Below are 19,854 nucleotides of genomic sequence, written 5' to 3'. Positions count from 1 at the left end.
CCAATCAAAAAGTGGGGGAAAGACCTAAACAGACATTCCTCCAAAGAAGACATACAGATGGCTAACAAACATATGAAAAGATGCTCAACATCGCTCATTATTAGAGAAATGCAAATCAAAACTACAATGAGATATCACCTCATACCAGTCAGAATGGCCATCATCAAAATGTCTACCAACAATAAATGCTGGAGAGAGTGTGGAGAAAAGGGAACGCTCTTGCACTGTTGGTGGGAATGTAAATTGATACAGTCACTATGGAAGATGGTATGCAGATTCCCTAAAAAACTAGGAACAGAAGCAGCATATGGCCCAGCAATCCCACTCCTAGGCATATGCCCTGAGGAAACCAAAATTGAAAAAGACACATGTTCATTTTTCACTGAAGCACTATTTACAATAGCTAGAACATGGAAGCAACCTAGATGTCCATCGACAGATGAATGGATAAAGAAGTTGTGGTACATATACACAATGGAGTATTACTCAGTCATAAAAAAGGAACACATATGAGTCACAGTTCTGATGAGGTGGATGAACCTAGAACCTATTATACAGAGTGAAGTGAGTCAGAAAGAGAAAGACAAATATTGTATTCTAATACATATATACAGAATCTAGAATAACAGTACTGAAGAATCTATTTACAGGGCAGCAATGGAGAAACAAACATGGAGAATAGTCTTATGGACATGGGGACAGGGGAGGACAGGGTGAGATGTATGGAGAGAGTAACATGGAAACTTACATTACCATATGTTAAATAGCCAATGGGAATTTTCTGTGTGACTCAGGAAACTCAAACAGAGGCTCTGTATCAACCTAGAGGGGTGGGACGGGGTGGGAGATGGGAGGGAGGTTCAAAAGGGAGGGGATATAGGTACACGTACAGCTGATTCATGTTGAGGTTTGACAGAAAACAACAAAATTCTGTAAAGCAATTACCCTTCAATAAAAAAATAAATTAAAAAGAAAAAATCAAAAAAAAAGTGAAGAAACTACTCTCTCCTTTGAATTCCCACTAAACACCATGTAAACTCCTACTAGAGTACCTCTAATACTTTTTTTTTTACTTATTGTCAGGAAAAGAACATGCCTTTAGAGGATAAGCAAGTTGTCTGAAGTATAAGGCAGTAAAAGACCAAGGCTTGAACCCAGATCGCCCGACTCAAAGCCAAACCTGGTTAAGTCCTAAGATGGTGAAATGTTGAGTAAATGTTTCCTGAATATTCATACTGCTGTTTTTGTTTTTAAAAAATGCATAGGAATAGAGGCACAGACGTAGAGAGCAGACTTGCGGACACAGTGGGGGAAAGAGAGGGCAGGACAGACGGACAGAGGAGCACCGACATACACACTACCATGTGCAAAATGAACAGCTGCCGAGACACAGCTGCAGGACAACACAGGGAGGCCAGCTCGGCGATGGCCTCAGGCAGGGATGGGGTGGGAGGGAGGCTCACGCGATGACCTCGGGCGTGGGGGGGGTTGGGGTGGGAGGGAGGCTGAGAAGGGAGGGGGCACATGCACACACACGGCTGATTCACTGTGTTGTATGGCAGAAAGTGACACAACGCTGTAAAGCGATTATCCTCCAATTAAAAAAAACAAACAAACAATCTGTTCACTAGTGGGTCTCTGAATCCAAAGAGTTTCACCGACACAACAGGAATCCCCAGCAGTGGCCTTATAAATTCTTAATTTCAAGATAAGAGATAGAACTCAACTTGGCTTACACAGTGAGTTGGTGGCAAAGGAGCAAGACAAAAGAGAAACAAAATCTAAGAGTCTTCAGGATCCACACCACACTTTTCCTATCTTTTCTCCTGCCATTATCTACACTCTTGTTCTCTGCGTTTCAAAGAATACTTCCAAATCTTTGCACTTCCGTGTTTTCTAATTAATGAGACCACATTCCTTGTCATCCTGATCAAATCCTTTACATTTCTAAGACCAGCTCAAGTGGTATTTCCCCTCAATGAATCCTCTCTGACTCCCCACACTTCATGTATTCTATAATTAAACTTCCACATTAAGGAAATTATCTATTTACAAGTCTCTCCTGGCTGGAGAAGGAATCCTGTCATTTACTCTGGCATCTCCAGCAGCTGGCACATAAGCAGGCTCTGTGCCTGCACGTTTATATCTTGCTATGTGTCAACAAAGCATTAAGGCACAAGCATTTAATAAATATTTCCTGAGTTAACGAATATGTGTTTCATCACCTGAGAGAGGTTTGGTTTTTGGTTGTGTGCCAGTCAAATCCTAAACTCTTCTTCATATAAGACAGAAAATAAACCAAGCTCATTTGATACTGGTAGTTAAAGCAATGTGTTTATCTGCAAAACCAAACCAATTACCATGGGTTTGGAAAGAACACCATAACCAGCAGACAATGTACATGCACAAACCACACCAGACCAGATGGATGAATAAACTACTACTGCTTTACCCACAATATAATTAATCCTCTGCTTCTTACCCCCGAACAAACTGATTGTCCAAGGTGAATATTCAACTTTACCTGCAAGGCTTGTTCTTGGATGTCACGAAACAATTCCATATCCTTCTCAGTCATGATTTCCTGGCTCCCAAAAAGCCGGTCCTCACTTTCCTGTTTGCCATCCCAGCCATCCTGATTGTCTGCATGTTAAGAAAGGGCTTACATGTTATTCATGCTACCATGAGTTCAACACACAAACTAGAACAAATTTCAAAAGTCTTAATATTATTTATATAAAAGAGAAAAGGACAACACTAAGCTGACTTCCAGAAAGATACTAGTCAATAAAGGATATGTACATATTATATCTGCCTTATAATGAAAACCCTGAATTGACTTAAAAGCTTTTTAAAAATATTACATAACTAAGTTTAAACTTCATTAAACAAGTTTGTATTTCAGCATATACATACATATATATATATAAAGTACAACAGGAAAAAGGTCTAAGGAATATGCAGTCTGTTCTGAAATAACAAGAATATAAAACTTTTAACACATGTCAACACACAAATGCTGCTTTTTCATTCTTTGGTAGCATGGAAGAAGTTTATGTTATAGCAAGACATAATTTTCATCACTTTAGAGCAACACAAGAAAAGTTTGCTCCTCTTAAAATTGTCAATGATTCCACAGTCTTCATAAGGCCAACCCATTCTTATCTCAACAAAACAGTCAATTTCAAGTGGTTAACTGATGCCCAGTGCCAACTCCCCAACTCCCCTCCCATTCTGGGTGCCCGTTTAAAGCACAAACGCCAAAGCCTGAGGATCGCAGGCAGTAACCCTCTGGGAAAGTACGAGAAATTAAAATAAGCATTCACTAAATGACGCACCTTCCTCAAATGGGTACAGAAATGAGCGAGAGGAGCACTGGGGGAGAAGAGCATTAGCCTTTGCACTTGAAAATGACATCAGTGTGGTCCTGCTGCTTCTCTGAACGTGTGTGGCTGAAGAGACCCGTTAGGGACAGTTCTTTTAAAAAATCAACTGTATGCACAGTCACTCATTTCATGGAAGAAGGAACAGGACAGGGGCTCACTCTCCACCATATTCCTAATCTGAAACACACGTCTGATCTGAAGCTACTCTGAGCCTTCACTGCCCCCTAGCGCATGCCACAGCCGGACGCAGGCCCAGATCGGGTACAGCCCTCCCCGCGCTCTACCAGACGGTGCAGGCTGCCTCCGGAACTACAGGTCAGGGACAAAATGGCAGAGCCCGTTAAAGCCAAAGCCATGCTGAAACCCTGCGGTGGTTCTCCACACACTTGATACATTTGCTCTGATAGAAAATTTCTAACACTTTCCAGTAGATTCTTCTAATAATCTACCTCTAGTGAAATGGTTAATTCAGAAATGCCTTTTATCACCCTCTGCTTTATGAGATTCTTTCCTAAGTCCAACCTGAACGGCCTGCATGTTTTCTCAGATAAATGTACTCAGAGTGGGCCTTATCTTCAGTCTACATGGATGATAAAGACATGAAAAGTGAAAGCCTACACTGTAATTAGCTGATTGCCACTCAGGTGAAAAGTCAGTCAATACGGCATAAAAGGGGGGCGGGGCGGACAAGGACGAGGACCTTTCCCTCCGGCAGTGGCCTGGTCCATCCTTTATAGAAGCAGGAATGATATGGAGTGGGGAGTACAATTCCCGGTGGGACAGTCAGGGGGAAGGAATCAGCGTTCAGACGGCCCCCTGCAGCCGATGAGGCACCACCCCGGCACGTAACAGCCCATGACCTGAGAGTCCACTCTCACTCTTTGACTTTGCCCAGAGCCCTTCCTACTTCCTTCACACAATCGGGTGCTGTCAGCTCCACAGCGATGAGACCAGCTCATCAACACTGTCTCCTCTGACCTGAATTATCTGCTATACTTTTAACTCTTCTTCACAGATCTAATCCAATTTGAAAATGAGAGAACTCAGCCTGAAATGTAGGCAAACGGTCTGAAGCTGTGGCTCTCTAAGTATAATCCATGAAAAATTACAACTGTATCTGCCAAGATCTGAAGTAAAAAAATAATGACCTCATCGTATTTCCAAATAATTTGGTCTTTCACTTATGCTCAGATTAACAGCAGTCTATTTACCCATACTCTTTGCAGTTTCCTTCCAGGAATAAAAACAAGCATTATGAAGTTCATCACATGATTTATTTTGTAATTTATGAAATATAAAGTTATCCCTGAGTCAAGGTTATAACCCACATTTCTGTAGGCAGATTCTTTGTGCTTCCACCAAAAAAAGCATCTTCTTTTCTCTAAAACTCCTACTTGTCCATTCTCCAGCTTCATCTCTAGGTTCTAAATTCCTGCCTTGTTATCACCTGAGTCCCACCTAAATCCACGACCTTGAGCATATTCTCATATTCCAAGACCGATTTTTAATAAGTCAAATATAAATCTACTCCAGATAAGTAGTGCTATTCCAAATAACAGCCTCTGGCATACTTTTGTCTCCAGGAGAGCAGCCTTTACCTGTGGGCCAATCTGAAGTGCTTGGCTTTCTGCTGCCCTTTTTCCTAGCTCTGTATTGCTCAGAATAGTCTACCACTTCCCCCCGAGGCTTCCGCCCATCGGGAGAAGGGGTAAAGAATTTGGTAAGGCCATCGATGAGCCCTTTGGTTTTCTTATTGAACTTCAAGGGGACACTGCCATCTCTGCAGAAGTCCAAGCCATCTATTTGCTCTAAGTATCCTTCTTCTGATGACGATGCTGACTGGCTGGAGAGAGTGATTTTACGTTTCCGACCCCTTCCAGGGCCTGTTCGAACTTTGCTGAAGGGACCTTTTGACCTAAGGAATCAAACAGGGAAAGGGGGAGCGATTAAAAAGAAATCTTTATAAGGTTTCTGTTTAATACATAACATATAGTAAATATCTACAAGTGTATTTTTTAATTCCATATTGTTAAGAATATTCCATAAACTGTAATAAATATTATATGATTAAGAAGTAATATTATATTAAAAAAAAAAAAAAGAAGTAATATTATTAGAAACATCCACTTCTGGGAAGCCTATGCATTTTATAATGAAAAGAATCCTAGGCCAGGAGTCAGACGGCATATGTGAGTCATAACTTAGCTACTTACTAGCTGCACATCTTGGACAAATCACATTCTCTCTAAACAACAGTGTCTATCTACACAATGAGAGTTGTACCACAGAAAACCTAAGACCCTTCCTGGTATGAAGGCTCTTCCTAGGATCTCTGCACCAACTCAGAGTTAGACTCTTACCTCTCAACATAAGGATGGGTTACTCTCTGCAAGCCAGGAATCAAAAGATCTTTTTATAGGAAAATTAAAGCTTGATGTAAGATTTAAAAGCATGAATTACAGTACTGGTTCTATGTATTTCAAGCTGCTAATGCCCATTCACTTCAGTTATATCACCTTCAGGATAGTCTTAAGTGTAGAAAAGGTGGGTAAATTTTAGGAGAGGTTGACAGGCTTAAAGGTAGTTTACATATCATCGAAGGTGAATTACTGGAGAGATACTTCAAAAAAAAAAGACAAAATTAGCTACTGAATCTTGCCCCACCTCCTCCAGACCTAGCCCAGTTTTCTAGTCCATAAGAGTTAATTATATTCCTGATTTCTGCTAATAGGTGAAAAATTCACATTATTTTACTTTAGGACATAGAAATGGGACTTAGCTATGACCAATAAGAGAAGCTATCCAGCAATTTGTACATATAACACAAACTACTGAGGTAACATTAAGAGAGGAATCTTTGAAATGCTTCAAAAATGTAATTTTTTCTTCCTTGTTTTTCAGGTAAAAGAGAAAATTAAAGGTAACAGCTAAGAGCCAGACTTTGGTGCCAGCCTACTGGGGTTTTAATCTCAGTTCAACACTTACTATAAACTATGCAAGTTACTGCTCTATGCTATATAGCTTCCTCCTTTGAAAAATCAGAGTACCAACAGTTCCTACTTCCCTGGGCTGTGGGAAGAATTAAATGATTTAATACATGTAAAGTACTTAGAACAGGGGGTGCCTTGGCCCTCTGTTAAGGGCTCAGTAAGCATAAGCCATTATTATCATTACATAAAAGTCAATCTGCTTTTCCAAATGCCAACAAGTGAAGCCTGCGCTACGGAGAAGGCCCTGTCTCTTCCCCCTCACCTGGCCACAAGTACAACTTACACCGTGTTTTGTTTCTTTAACCTGTTTTTTGGGCGTCCTATTGGGTTAGCGTAGCGCCGTTTTATCTGTGCTGCCTTCTTCTGTAGAAGTTTTCTTCCTTTTTTCCTAGGTCGACATATCTGACATATCCACATGCCTATAAAGAAAGAAAAATCAAGTAAACGGAAGAGGTAGGAAGAGGGACACCTGTTCTTCCAGCATATACAAACGCGACTCTTCAAAAGGTAACATCCACAGTGGCACAGAGGGCTCAAGTAAAATCCTGAAGTGGAATAAGTTGGCTACAGCTAGGGCTGAGTCCCTTTCCATCAGCAGGAAACACTTCGTTAAAGAGACATAAAGTATCTCAGAAGCATTTTACTTAAAAAATCTATAAATCACAAAAACCAGAGTTGAAAATGGACTTTATGATAAGACAAAGCAGAGAAGACTGCTTTTTTTTGAAGAAAGTATAAGCATATGATAATATGGAAGTCCAAACAACAGGCAACTATGTCTCAAGTAAATGCCTTTCAGGGAACAAGTGTCAAAAGAATAAAATAACAGTTTTAAGCTGCATTCTTCTCATTTGGGCACTTGTTTGCTTGCAAAATATTATAAAACTTTGTGAGGTTTTCGATAAACCAGAGGCTCTAACAGCTTTAAGCCCCTCAAAGGTGATGAGTTGTGATATAATCAACATGACCTAACAGAATTTCACTTCTTCAAGAAATAAATATTTTAAAGTATTATATAAGTCAAGTACTTTGCCCTCTAGCTACAGGGCTGGCAACAATTGGTAAGTGGACACCTTCACCCTCGTGGACGCTTAAACACTGAAAACCGAGGAAACTAGTACTAAAGCCACACCATGTAGGAACGTCAGGAGCCTGTCCCCATCCGAGGTGACAGCTCTCCACTCGAGACAAAGGAGAAAGACGCGAGCTATTCTTTCACTTGAACCAAGTAGATTACAAGGTGCTTTCACTAACCTGCCCCTTATCACCAGTTTGATTTCGGAAAGTATCTCTTACCTTTTGGCATCCGAGTGAGTGGCGGATCACAACATTCCATGTGAAAACCCCGGTCACAGGAATCACAAAAGAGCATGTTATCCTAAAGCAGAGAAAGAACAGCTATGCTCAACCACATGAAACAGAAACATGGTAGGGTCATGACTTCATGAAACCTAGGAGGCTCCTTTCCACAAAGGAGATGAGTGACCTAATAATAAAAGTTCCCTTAATCTGCAGTAGTTGAGTAAACACATAGCCTGAGTTAGCAAAAAGTTTTGCTTCATCCATCTTTAATAAGGAACTAAAGCTTCATTACTTCTAAAAAAATGTACATCCAATAGCCAGATAAAAGATAACGTTTTTAGTCTGTTTTAATAAAAGAGAGAAGAAGATGACTGCAATTAATATAACTGATCATTCCTAAATGAATACCTCCATAAGACTCAAATTTCACAAGTATTTCTTTAAAGTAGTTAGTCTCTCTGCAAACATACAATTAAAGTGCTTTAGTAACTACCAAGAAATCTGGGAATTCCCTGGCAGTCCAGGGGCGAGGACTCTGCGCTTCTACGGCTGGGGGACCCAGGTTCGATCCTTGTCAGGGAACTAAGATCCCATAAACTGCAGTTTGGCCAAAAAAACTGGGGAGTGGGGTAGAAAACTGCCTAGAAATTATTCAAGAATTATCCAATACTCGCTCAATCATCACTGAGCAAGTATTCTAAACTAATGATGTGAACTTTAAGAGGCCATTGTTCTAAATTCTGCTGAACCAAGAGACTGAAAATAATTAAACACGCACAGAAGAGAATGCCAGTTGTACACTCTACTTCTAAATGAAATACTCACAATGGAAGGCAAAACTACTCACTGCATTTTTGCCTTGGTCTCGACAGGAGCTGCACGTTTTACACTCGATGCACTGCCACCGTAAGGCCTTCACTCTGACCGTGAGTTCAGGGGAAAACTTCAAACAGGATGGGTGACCTAATAAAAGGTGAAAATGGCAAATGAAACAATCAAGAATCATTCTGCAACTGTATAAAAGGAATGTTGTAGAAAAAAGGCAATTATCTTAAATCAAAACATCAAGGAAAACAAGAACCTCCTGGAAGCTTGCCACACTCGTCTTATCAGGACTTGGCACTCCAATTCAGTTTTATGCATGCTACATACATCACCCCTCTCCTAATATGATTATAAAAAAAACTTGAAAAATTCCAAACTTGTATTAAGGCTGCATTAATTAAAGTACTGTGTGTGTACACATGGTCCTATGTATATGAATACATAATAGGCCTGGGCCATTTCTGGAAGAATAAACACAAAAACTGTTTACAACTGTAACATCCTAGGATACAGAGCTATAAATATTTTTCAGGAAAAGGATTTTACATTTTACTTTATACCCTTCTGTGCTCTCATTTTTTAAACAATAATGTGTTAGGTTTATAACTAATAAATAAATTTTTTAAATCCCATCAATTAAAAGTGAGTTATGTGCTCATGATTTAAGGCACTCAAGATAAAACAAAGACCTAAGCAATATTTCTACTGTGATCAGAATTAACAGTAACAGGAAAAAAAAAATATTTCCTCTCTCAAGAGTTACAATCAGTTTGATTCTCAAAAACAGGATAGCCTATTTGCTCGTAAAGATTTATCCATTTCCTCTAAAAATTGGTTATCTTTACTTTACTTCAGTGAGAGAAAGGGTTGGTTAAATTATCTTTCTCTTTTCTATCAAATTTTCTTTTTTAAGAGATAAGAAATTTATCATCAAAACATCACTAACATCCAAGGAAAATGGCAGAAGTGTAAAAAAATCTCACCTGTAATCTCATCATCCCAGAAGAGCTATTTTCATGTTCTACTTTTCCTTTCTAAACTAACTAAAGCCCTTGCATGGTTTTAATTATAGGATATATACAGCTTTGTTCTGCTTTTCATTATTTTATTCAAGCAAACTTTATATTTACATTCCTTAAACTGATTATACTCCAGAGTTGACACACTAGAACCTACCTGATCATCTGCCTGTTGTAAATATTTACACAATTAACCCATAACAGTTATTAGAACACTAAAATGAATTATTTCATGATTACAGATTCTTTCCTTCTTTTAAGTTAATTCCTTAGAATAAATTCCTAAAAGAGGAATTGGCAAGTGAAATGAAATAAACATTTCTATAGCTTGAGAGGTAGATCTGCCCTGCCAAAACATGCTCCAAGCCCTACGATGCAATATCCAGTGACATCAGCAGGGTACAAGCCTTTTCCCACAATGTTATTAGCTCCAATTTGGGCTCTCGTATCTTTCAAGTTTTATAAAGCTATAAAATAACACTTCACTGCTGCTTTGGTGGGTCTTCCTATTATTATTTGGGGAAAACATTTTTAATGTGCTCAACTCTTAATTTCTCTCACATAAATGGCCTATTCACCGCCTTTGCCCCTTGGACTTTAAAAATGTAAATGCACTCTTGGTACTTCACAGCTTTTGGCCCTTTGCCAAATGTTTAACACAATTATTTTTCTCAAACAATTCTTACTGTTTGAAATTTGGGGTACTTTAGCTCTCAATTTGGAAAATACCCAAATTTCACGTCCTTGACCGTGTCCATGCTTTCTTCCTTGGTTACTGTGACAGCCAAGCAGCCCTCCCGGCACCACCACCAGCTCACGCCCGTGAGTCCTCCCGCACCAAACAGGACCCTGCTGCAACGGCCCCCTGACTGCTAAGGGAAGTGCGAAAGGCGCTGCCATTCCACCTGGCTCCTTCCCTCCGCGGGCCACCTCTGTCCCAGGAATCAGGCCTCAAGGCCCATCCAACAATCTTACAGAACCCTTATTCTGGTATTGAGTTCCTCTCCTCTTGAAGCACGTAGTGTTTTCTGCTTTCTGGACTAAATCCTGTTTGTTACTGGTATAAAACACTGAATATTAAGCCAATGATCAAAACTACTACAAAGCTTCATTAGTTCTTACAATGTAGACAAAGAATATCTCTGAAATTAACAATTTAGGAGACTCTTTGAAAAATCTTTTTTAGAGCCTCAAATTTCACACAGCTCACTAAACTGCAGTCAACAGTCTGTTTCTCAATGTGACATATGTAAGTTTATGTCAAAAAAAAAAAACAACAACCAAGTCTGTTATTGTCCTGGTTCTATTCACGAAGGCTGAGGCATAAATCAAGGGTGAGTAGTGATTATTAAAGAAACCAGCAATAACTTCCAACTGACTGCTATGATTTGAACAGATGCTTGACAGTGAAATATAAAGACTAACAGAAATAAAAAGAAGTCTATGGAAAACTTCTTATTGAAAAAACAGCTACTAAGACCTGATTTAAGTTAACTGAATCAAACATTTCAATTACACATTTAAACTCCTCCCTCATCTAGAAGCTCATGTCAGGTCCCTAAAACCAGAATCAAATGTAAATGTTGCTCTCTTAAGGACCAAGCGTGCAATTCCCAGTTAAACATACTCGTGCTGGACAAACCCTGGGAGCCACACACAGAGGGTCACCTACCGCTGTTGCCGCAGTCCGCACAGGAGATGAGTTCCTCTGGCTTCTTTTCTCGGTTTTGCTCTTTTGTGCCAAGACAAAAACTACAGATGGGGATGGGTTCAGCAACCGGCTGCAAAGAAAAACACAATTCACTCAGTATTGGGGCTTTTCTTTAGTGTTGATATAAAGACAGTAGAAGTACAATTTAAATTCCTTTAAGAGTTGCATATAACTCTGGGACAAATGTATAGCCCTCCGAAATTTCCAACTCACAAAGTAGATGGTTTTTTACCAAGCCTGCTTTGGCTACATCTTTACAAATGGTCCTGACACTGGCAACTTTGGTCTAAAAACTCATACCCCAATCAGGTGGTCACTTAGAAACTAAATGACACAATAGGGGTTAAGCAAAGCAAATCGACTACCTAAGAATGAAAAATTCAACTAAATTAAGTACAAGAAATCATAGTATTAGCCTTTACAAGGCATGTAATATAAGAGAAAAATAATAACAATCATAATGAAAAGCAGAAGTCATTAGTGCAACGAGACAGAGCTCTGTGCAAATGGGAAAAATAAATTCCAGTAGTGGTCTGGAAGTCACGGGTTGAATGAGCAAGACAACACATATTAAGTGCCAGTACTTAATACATGGGTGTTATGGTAATCTAAGAAGCTTCTCCAAGGACAACAGATAGTAACTGTTAAAAGCAGGTTTAAACCTAGGTCTCTAGGTTCCTCCACAGCAGTGGATGGAGAGAAGGGCAATACAGGTAGTACAAACAGGGTGAACTGTGGTGTACAGTCTGCCAAGGCTAGTACTTTAAAGATAGAGTTTCTGTGATAAGCAGGGGTGGGGGCGTGGGGGGACAAGAGAGGGAGACTAGATCAGTTCTTTAAGATTGCCACTGAATGTCTTATAAAGAAGTTGGACTTCACCCTGCAGAAAAGAAGAACAATAGTTACTGAACCAACAGACGATCACCTGTACTTGAGAAAAAAAACCCCGTAGCAATAAAAAAGGCAGACTGGGGGAAAGGGAATGGAAATGCAAAACTAGCTACGGGCTCAGAAAGCAACCAGCAGTGGAAGTAACAGAAAAGGAAATGAATTAAACACGACACGACCCAACAAGTGAACAACAACAGCAACTTAACGGAAAAGGTGGTGACATCATCAGCTATGAAAGCCATCCTCGAGAGGAGTCAGGGGAAAGGGAAGGGCCGATGAGTCTGGTGAAAGCCATCCCCAAGAAGAGTAAGGAGGAAAGGAAAGAGCCAATGAGTCTGGTTTCAGGTGTGTTTCATCGGGAGGTACTCTCAGGCACCTCTCAACTACGCTAAGCAGGGTGCAGGACGGTGACACAAAGCTCCCCAGGTGCTTTCGGTCTACCGGGGAGAGCAGATAAAATGTCTACAGGTATCGTGGCAGACGGACAAGAGTGGGAGACAAACGACCAGGTGATCAATGAGGTGCAAGTGGGACCCGCAAAGGCTTCCTGGAGTTATTTGACAGGCGCAGGCATACCTGAAGGGGATGTTAAAAGAAAACACAGAATCATCGAGAATCAGATTTGAGAGAGGCGGGTGGAATGAGCTTAGTTTGGGTCTTAATAGAGCTTAAAATGCCTATGAAACATCCAAGGAGCAATGTCCATGGATCTGGAGCTCAAGAGAAAGGTTGATTTGGAAATTAAAATCTAGAAGTCATAGTCAGCCCTCCATATCCCTAGGTTCCACATCCTTGAATTCAACCAACTGTGGATCCAAATCAGTTGAATCTGGAATCCAGAACCCGTAACGCCGTCAGTTGATGGGTTTTCCCATGGAGAACAGGTGGAAAGGAGAGCCAAGAACACCAATATGTAAGGGACTGGCAGAGGAAAAAGCCTGGAAAAGAAATAGACTAGTCAGAGAGCTCAATGGTACATCAATATAAAAACGTCCAAACAAGCAAACTAACAGTACTGCTCAGCCAAGAGATGAAATGAGAGATGAACAGCTGGAAGTTGTCTTTTAACAACTGTGCTGTGGTAAAGACAGCCACATCCCTCCTTTGAAAAGAACCAGGGGAAAACGTGGGAAAGACATTATACAGGAGCAGAAGCTTGAAGTAACCTCTAAGAAGGCAGAAGTAAGGTCATGAGGTTTGAGCTTTATGCTGCAGCCTCTCTGGACCACTAGAAGATTTTAACAGAGGAATGATATGAGCAAGATTTGAAGTTTTAAAAAGTCACTGTGTAAGTGGCTGGAAATGGACGGGAAGGAATATGATCTACGTGTGATCCAGGCCGTGAGTAACAAGGGCCTGCATTAAGGCACTGACAAAGGACTGGAGAAGAGACATAAGAGGAGTATAAAAGGCAGATCTGGCAGGACTGACGGGTAACTGACCAGGGGCAGGGAACAGAGAAGCATGGAAGACCAGAGAGACACCATCAAAGAAGCGAAGAGGCAGGCATGCACGCCACATAAAGGCAGATAACGCACATTTAACTAACAAATGTTCATATCCAGTACTACACAGAAAAACCCTTACATGTCAGTCAGGAAAAGACAGAAGACGTCAACAGGTGCTTTACAGCAGAGAGCACATGGAACACAGGGCAGCGCAGCCGCTGTGTCCTCGACCTAACCACGTTACACTGAGGGTGTCTCTTCTCTGACCTCACAAGACCAAGCATAAAAAGAATAGATATTTTAGCTACCAAAAAAACCGGAACCTGTAAAGAATACTATTACCAACAGTGATCATGATATTGTAACTTAACTGATATAATTCCAGGGCTTTTTTTTTTTATTTTATTAAATTTCAGGGCACTTTTTAAGCACAATTTGGGGAAGAGTTATAGTACTTTGAGAATTAGTCATTTCAGCTGATGAACTACAAGCAAAAAAGTGGTTTAAATAAATCATCTAGGTTACAACATAAATCTATGAGGTTTTCTGTGTGGATCAAATAGAAGTGCTAATCAGCTAACTGTGTGGTTTGTTTTGGCACATCCCTAACTGTATCATGGTATGAAAAGGCAAAATGATAGGATACTGAAAGAGAAACTCCCCAGGTCAGTAGGTGCCCAATATGCTACTGGAGATCAGTGGAGAAATAACTCCAGAAAGAATGAAGGGATGGAGCCAAAGCAAAAAGAAGACCCAACTGTGGATGTGATGGTGATAGAAGCAAGGTCTGATGCTGTAAAGAGCAATACTGCATAGGAACCTGGAATCTCTGGTCCCTGAATCAAGGCAAATTGGAAGTGGTCAAACAAGAGATGGCAAGAGTGAATGTCGACATTCTAGGAATCATCGAACTGAAATGGACTGGAATGGGTGAATTTAACTCAGATGACCATTATATCTACTACTGCAGGCAGGAATCCCTCAGAAGAAATGGAGTGGCCATCATGGTCGACAAGAGTCCAAAATGCAGTACTTGGATGCAATCTCAAAAACGACAGAATGATCTCTGTTGGTTTCCAAGGCAAACCATTCAATATCACAGTAATCCAAGTCTATGCCCCAACCAGTAATGCTGAAGAAGCTGAAGTTGAACGGTTCTATGAAGACCTACAAGACCTTTTAGAACTAACACCCAAAAAAGATGTCCTTTTCATTATAGGGGACTGGAATGCAAAAGTAGGAAGTCAAGAAACACCTGGAGTAACAGGCAAATTTGGCCTTGGAATACGGAATGAAGCAGGGCAAAGACTAATAGAGTTTTGCCAAGAAAATGCACTGGTCATAACAAACACCCTCTTCCAACAACACAAGAGAAGACTCTATACATGGACATCACCAGATGGTCAACACCGAAATCAGACTGATTATATTCTTTGCAGCCAAAGATGGAGAAGCTCTATACAGTCAACAAAAACAAGACCAGGAGCTGACTGTGGCTCAGACCATGAACTCCTTATTGCCAAATTCAGACTTAAATTGAAGAAAGTAGGGAAAACCACTAGACCATTCAGGTATGACCTAAATCAAATCCCTTATGATTATACAGTGGAAGTGAGAAATAGATTTAAGGGCCTAGATCTGATAGATAGAGTGCCTGATGAACTATGGAATGAGGTTCGTGACATTGTATAGGAGACAGGGATCAAGACCATCCCCATGGAAAAGAAATGCAAAAAAGCAAAATGGCTGTCTGGGGAGGCTTTACAAATAGCTGTGAAAAGAAGAGAAGTGAAAAGCAAAGGAGAAAAGGAAAGATATAAACATCTGAATGCAGAGTTCCAAAGAATAGCAAGAAGAGATAAGAAAGCCTTCTTCAGCAATCAATGCAAAGAAATAGAGGAAAACAACTAGGGATCTCTTCAAGAAAATCAGAGATACCAAAGGAATATTTCATGCAAAGATGGGCTCGATAAAGGACAGAAATGGTACGGACCTAACAGAAGCAGACAATATTAAGAAGAGATGGCAAGAATACACAGAAGAACTGTACAAAAAAGATCTTCACAACCCAGATAATCACGATGGTGTGATCACTGACCTAGAGCCAGACATCCTGGAATGTGAAGTCAAGTGGGCCTTAGAAAGCATCACGACGAATAAAGCTAGTGGAGGTGATGGAATTCCAGTTGAGCTATTCCAAATCCTGAAAGATGATGCTGTCAAAGTGCTGCACTCAATATGCCAGCAAATTTGGGGAACTCAGCAGTGGCCACGGGACTGGAAAAGTTCAGTTTTCATTCCAATCCCAAAGAAAGGCAATGCCAAAGAATGCTCAAACTACCACACAATTGCACTCATCTCACACGCTAGTAAAGTAATGCTCAAAATTCTCCAAGCCAGGCTTCAGCAATATGTGAACCGTGAACTTCCTGATGTTCAAGCTGGTTTTAGAAAAGGCAGAGGAACCAGAGATCAAATTGCCAACATCCGCTGGATCATGGAAAAAGCAAGAGAGTTCCAGAAAAGCATCTATTTCTGCTTTGTTGATTATGCCAAAGCCTTTGACTGTGTGGATCACAATAAACTGTGGAAAATTCTGAAAGAGATGGGAATACCAGACCACCTGATCTGCCTCTTGAGAAATTTGTATGCAGGTCAGGGAGCAACAGTTAGAACTGGACATGGAACAACAGACTAGTTCTAATTAGGAAAAGGAGTACGTCAAGGCTGTATATTGTCACCCTGTTTATTTAACTTATATGCAGAGTACATCATGAGAAACACTGGACTGGAAGAAACACAAACTGGAATCAAGATTGCTGGGAGAAATATCAATAACCTCAGATATGCAGATGACACCACCCTTATGGCAGAAAGTGAAGAGGAACTAAGAAGCCTCTTGATGAAGGTGAAAGTGGAGAGTGAAAAAGCTGGCTTAAAGCTCAACATTCAGAAAACGAAGATCATGGCATCCGGTCCCATCACTTCATGGGAAATAGATGGGGAAACAGTGTCAGACTTTATTTTTCTGGGCTCCATAATCACTACAGATGGTGACCGCAGCCATGAAATTAAAAGACGTTTACTCCTTGGAAGAAAAGTTATGACCAACCTAGATAGCATATTCAAAAGCAGAGACATTACTTTGCCAACAAAGGTCCGTCTAGTCAAGGCTATGGTTTTTCCTGTGGTCATGTATGGATGTGAGAGTTGGACTGTGAAGAAGGCTGAGCGCCGAAGAATTGATGCTTTTGAACTGTGGTGTTGGAGAAGACTCTTGAGAGTCCCTTGGACTGCAAGGAGATCCAACCAGTCCATTCTGAAGGAGAGCAGCCCTGGGATTTCTTTGGAAGGAATGATGCTAAAGCTGAAACTCCAGTACTTTGGCCACCTCATGTGAAGAGTTGACTCATTGGAAAAGACTCTGATGCTGGGAGGGATTGGGGGCAGGAGGAGAAGGGGCCGACAGAGGATGAGATGGCTGGATGGCATCACTGACTCGATGGACCTGAGTCTGAGTGAACTCCGGGAGTTGGTGATGGACAGGGAAGCCTGGTGTGCAGCGATTCATGGGGTCGCAAAGAGTCAGACACGACTGAGCTACTGATATGATCTGATCTGATCTGATCTGATCTAACTGTACCATGAAGTGTGAAAAAAATTACAACTCCAGATGATTCTCATTCCCGAAATATGATTGAGTATGAAGATCACTGAGACAGGCTAACACTACATTGTTTGCTCATTTTAAGAGGTGAGCCTGAAATGTACTGGAGTAGTGATATTCATAATATTTTCCAAGTAATACTCTACCAGCTGATTTTAATTATCCTGTATCACAAAAATAAAACAAGAACAATTGATAATCCAAGAGCAAATCTGTAAAAATATGTATAGACACACAATATGCCATATAAACCCTGATCCCAGAACTGTCAAAACATAGTCCTTATATCTCATCATTCTTATATCTCTATAAAGTAAATCTACTCCTACTGCTAATAAAACAAGAGAAAAAAAACTGCAGCAAATGATGCCCCACACCATTAAACACAGAAGCCAGAGTGAGCCTGTAGCTTGGCGCCCACCTCTCATCCAGCCCAAAGACATCCAGTTTCAAGACCCTCTGTGACCTGTACCCACCCCACCCCACACACACACCCACCCACAGGGCCTCTCCAACCTCACCTGCTACGGCTCTCTCTCACTTTCACATTCTACTCCTTCCTGCTTGCTCTTTCTTTACAAGTCAGATGTCCCAAGACCTTTGCACCTGCTTTCCTTCTGTCTGGAGAGCACTTCCCTAGATCCTTCAGACCTCTACTCAAAAGTCGCCTTCAGTAAGATTCTCTTTGACCACTCCATCTAACACCTCAAAACAATTCGCCAACCACAAAAAGTCGTATCTCCCTTCCCTGCTTTATTTTTTCTTCTTAAACTCTTCTCACTAATTGAAGTATTGTATGTGTATCTTACCATTTGTTCCCCCAATGAAATGTAAACTACATGAAAGCTATGATTTCTGTTTGCTGAGGATTATATTCCTAGTACTAAGAACAGTGTCTAGCATATAATATGCATTTAATAAGTGTTGTTCAGTGCATTAGTTAAATTACCCTGAAAAACTGGAAACAATAAGAAAAACAGTATCTTAGAAAGAACAATGGAGAAGGCAATGGCACCCCACTCCAGTACTCTTGCCTGGAAAATCCCATGGACAGAGGAGCCTGGTGCGCTGCAGTCCATGGGGTCACTAGGAGTCGGACACGACTGAGCGACTTCACTTTCACTTTTCACTTTCATGCACTGGAGAAGGAAATGGCAACCCACTCCAGTGTTCTTGCCTGGAGAATCCCAGGGACGGGGGAGCCTGGTGGGCTGCCGTCTATGGGGTCGCACAGAGTTGGACACGACTGACGCGACTTAGCAGCAGCAGCGGCAGAAAGAACAATGAGTTGGTTATGAGCCTGACAGAGCTATGTTCAGTTCAATAATAATCTCAATAATATAAAAACACTCTGATTATTTAATTTATATGTAGAGTACATCGTGCGAAATGCTGGGTTGGATGAAGCACAAGCTGGAATCAAGATTGCTAGGAGAAATATCAATAACCTCAGATATGCAGATGATACCACCCTTATGGCAAAAAGTGAAGAAGAACTAAAGAGCCTCTTGATGAAAGTGAAAGAGTGAAAAAGTTGGCTTAAAACTTAACATTCAGAAAACGAAGATCATGGCATCCGATCCCATCACTTCATGGCAAATAGATGGGGAAACAGTGGGAACAGTAAGAGACTTCATTTTGGGGGGCTCCAAAAATCACTGCAGATGGTGACAGCAGCCATGAAATTAAAAGACGCTTGCTCCTTGGAAGAAAACTATGACCAACCTAGACAGAATACTGAAAAGCAGAGACATTACTTTGCTGACAAAGGTCCGGAAAGTCAAGGCTATGGTTTTTCCAGTAGTCATGTATGAACGTGAGAGTTGGACCATAAAGAAAGCTGAGCACCAAAGAATTGATGCTTTTGAACTGTGGTGTTGGAGAAGACTCTTGAGAGTCCCTTGGACTGCAAGGAGATCCAACCAGTCAATCCTAAAGGAAATCAGTTCTGAATGTTCATTGGAAGGACTGATACTGAAGCTGAAACTCCAATACTTTGGCCACCTGATGCGAAGAACTGACTCATTGGAAAAGACCCTGATGCTGGGAAAGACTGAAGGCAGGAGGAGAAGGGGATGACAGAGGATGAGATGGTTGGATAGCATCACCAACTCGATGGACATGACTTTGATCAAGCTCCCGGAGTTGGCGATGGACAGGGAGGCCTGGCGTGCTGCAGTCCATGGGGTCTCAAAGAGTCGGACACGACTGAGCAACTGAACTGAACTACTGTTTCCAAGTGATTACATGGTCTCAATAACTAAATAAGATTTCTGCCACCGCAACCCACTGCTATTCGACTTCTCAAAAGCAGGGGGAGGTTTGTGGCCAGAGGCCTCTAGACTGTACTGTGTCAAGGAGTGACACAGGCTGCCTTAAGCTCCATGTTGAGAAACCCACAATAATCACTAGATGGCAGCATTGAGACAAATAACGCAGCAGAGGTTCTGGTACGTAGGCCGAAGGCCGCGGAGCATTCGGACTTGGGTTTTGGGATATACCTTTGGAAAAAAAGGACAGCAAAAATTTTGCCCAATATTCTCTATTACATGAGGTTAAAACATGAAAAAAAAAAATTTTGGACACAATCATTTAGACAATCTCAAATGTAACAT

The 19,854-nt window shown here is 41.0% G+C and overlaps 1 protein-coding gene across 5 annotated transcripts in view; it reads right to left on the bottom strand.

Annotated features, from left to right (window-relative positions):
- The window catches only part of KAT6A (lysine acetyltransferase 6A), a 108,680-nt gene that overhangs the window by 42,779 nt on the left and 46,047 nt on the right, over positions 1 to 19,854 (bottom strand). For 4 of the 5 annotated variants that reach the window (XM_055567008.1, XM_055567010.1, XM_055567011.1 and 1 more), the window contains 6 exons: positions 11,195 to 11,303; positions 8,526 to 8,641; positions 7,673 to 7,754; positions 6,660 to 6,795; positions 4,985 to 5,301; positions 2,525 to 2,643 (listed from right to left, as the gene is read on the bottom strand). In XM_055567008.1, coding sequence (XP_055422983.1) covers positions 2,525 to 2,643; positions 4,985 to 5,301; positions 6,660 to 6,795; positions 7,673 to 7,754; positions 8,526 to 8,641; positions 11,195 to 11,303 — 879 coding nt within the window. The remainder of the gene's footprint in view (positions 1 to 2,524; positions 2,644 to 4,984; positions 5,302 to 6,659; positions 6,796 to 7,672; positions 7,755 to 8,525; positions 8,642 to 11,194; positions 11,304 to 19,854) is intronic. The other variant, XM_055567009.1, reaches the window with a different exon arrangement.

Source organism: Bubalus kerabau, chromosome 2 (assembly GCF_029407905.1).
Source record: "Bubalus kerabau isolate K-KA32 ecotype Philippines breed swamp buffalo chromosome 2, PCC_UOA_SB_1v2, whole genome shotgun sequence".
In the NCBI taxonomy this organism is placed as follows: Eukaryota; Metazoa; Chordata; class Mammalia; order Artiodactyla; family Bovidae; genus Bubalus; species Bubalus kerabau.
Note: the sequence above shows the minus strand (reverse complement) of the source record. Positions and strands in the feature narration are given on the sequence as shown.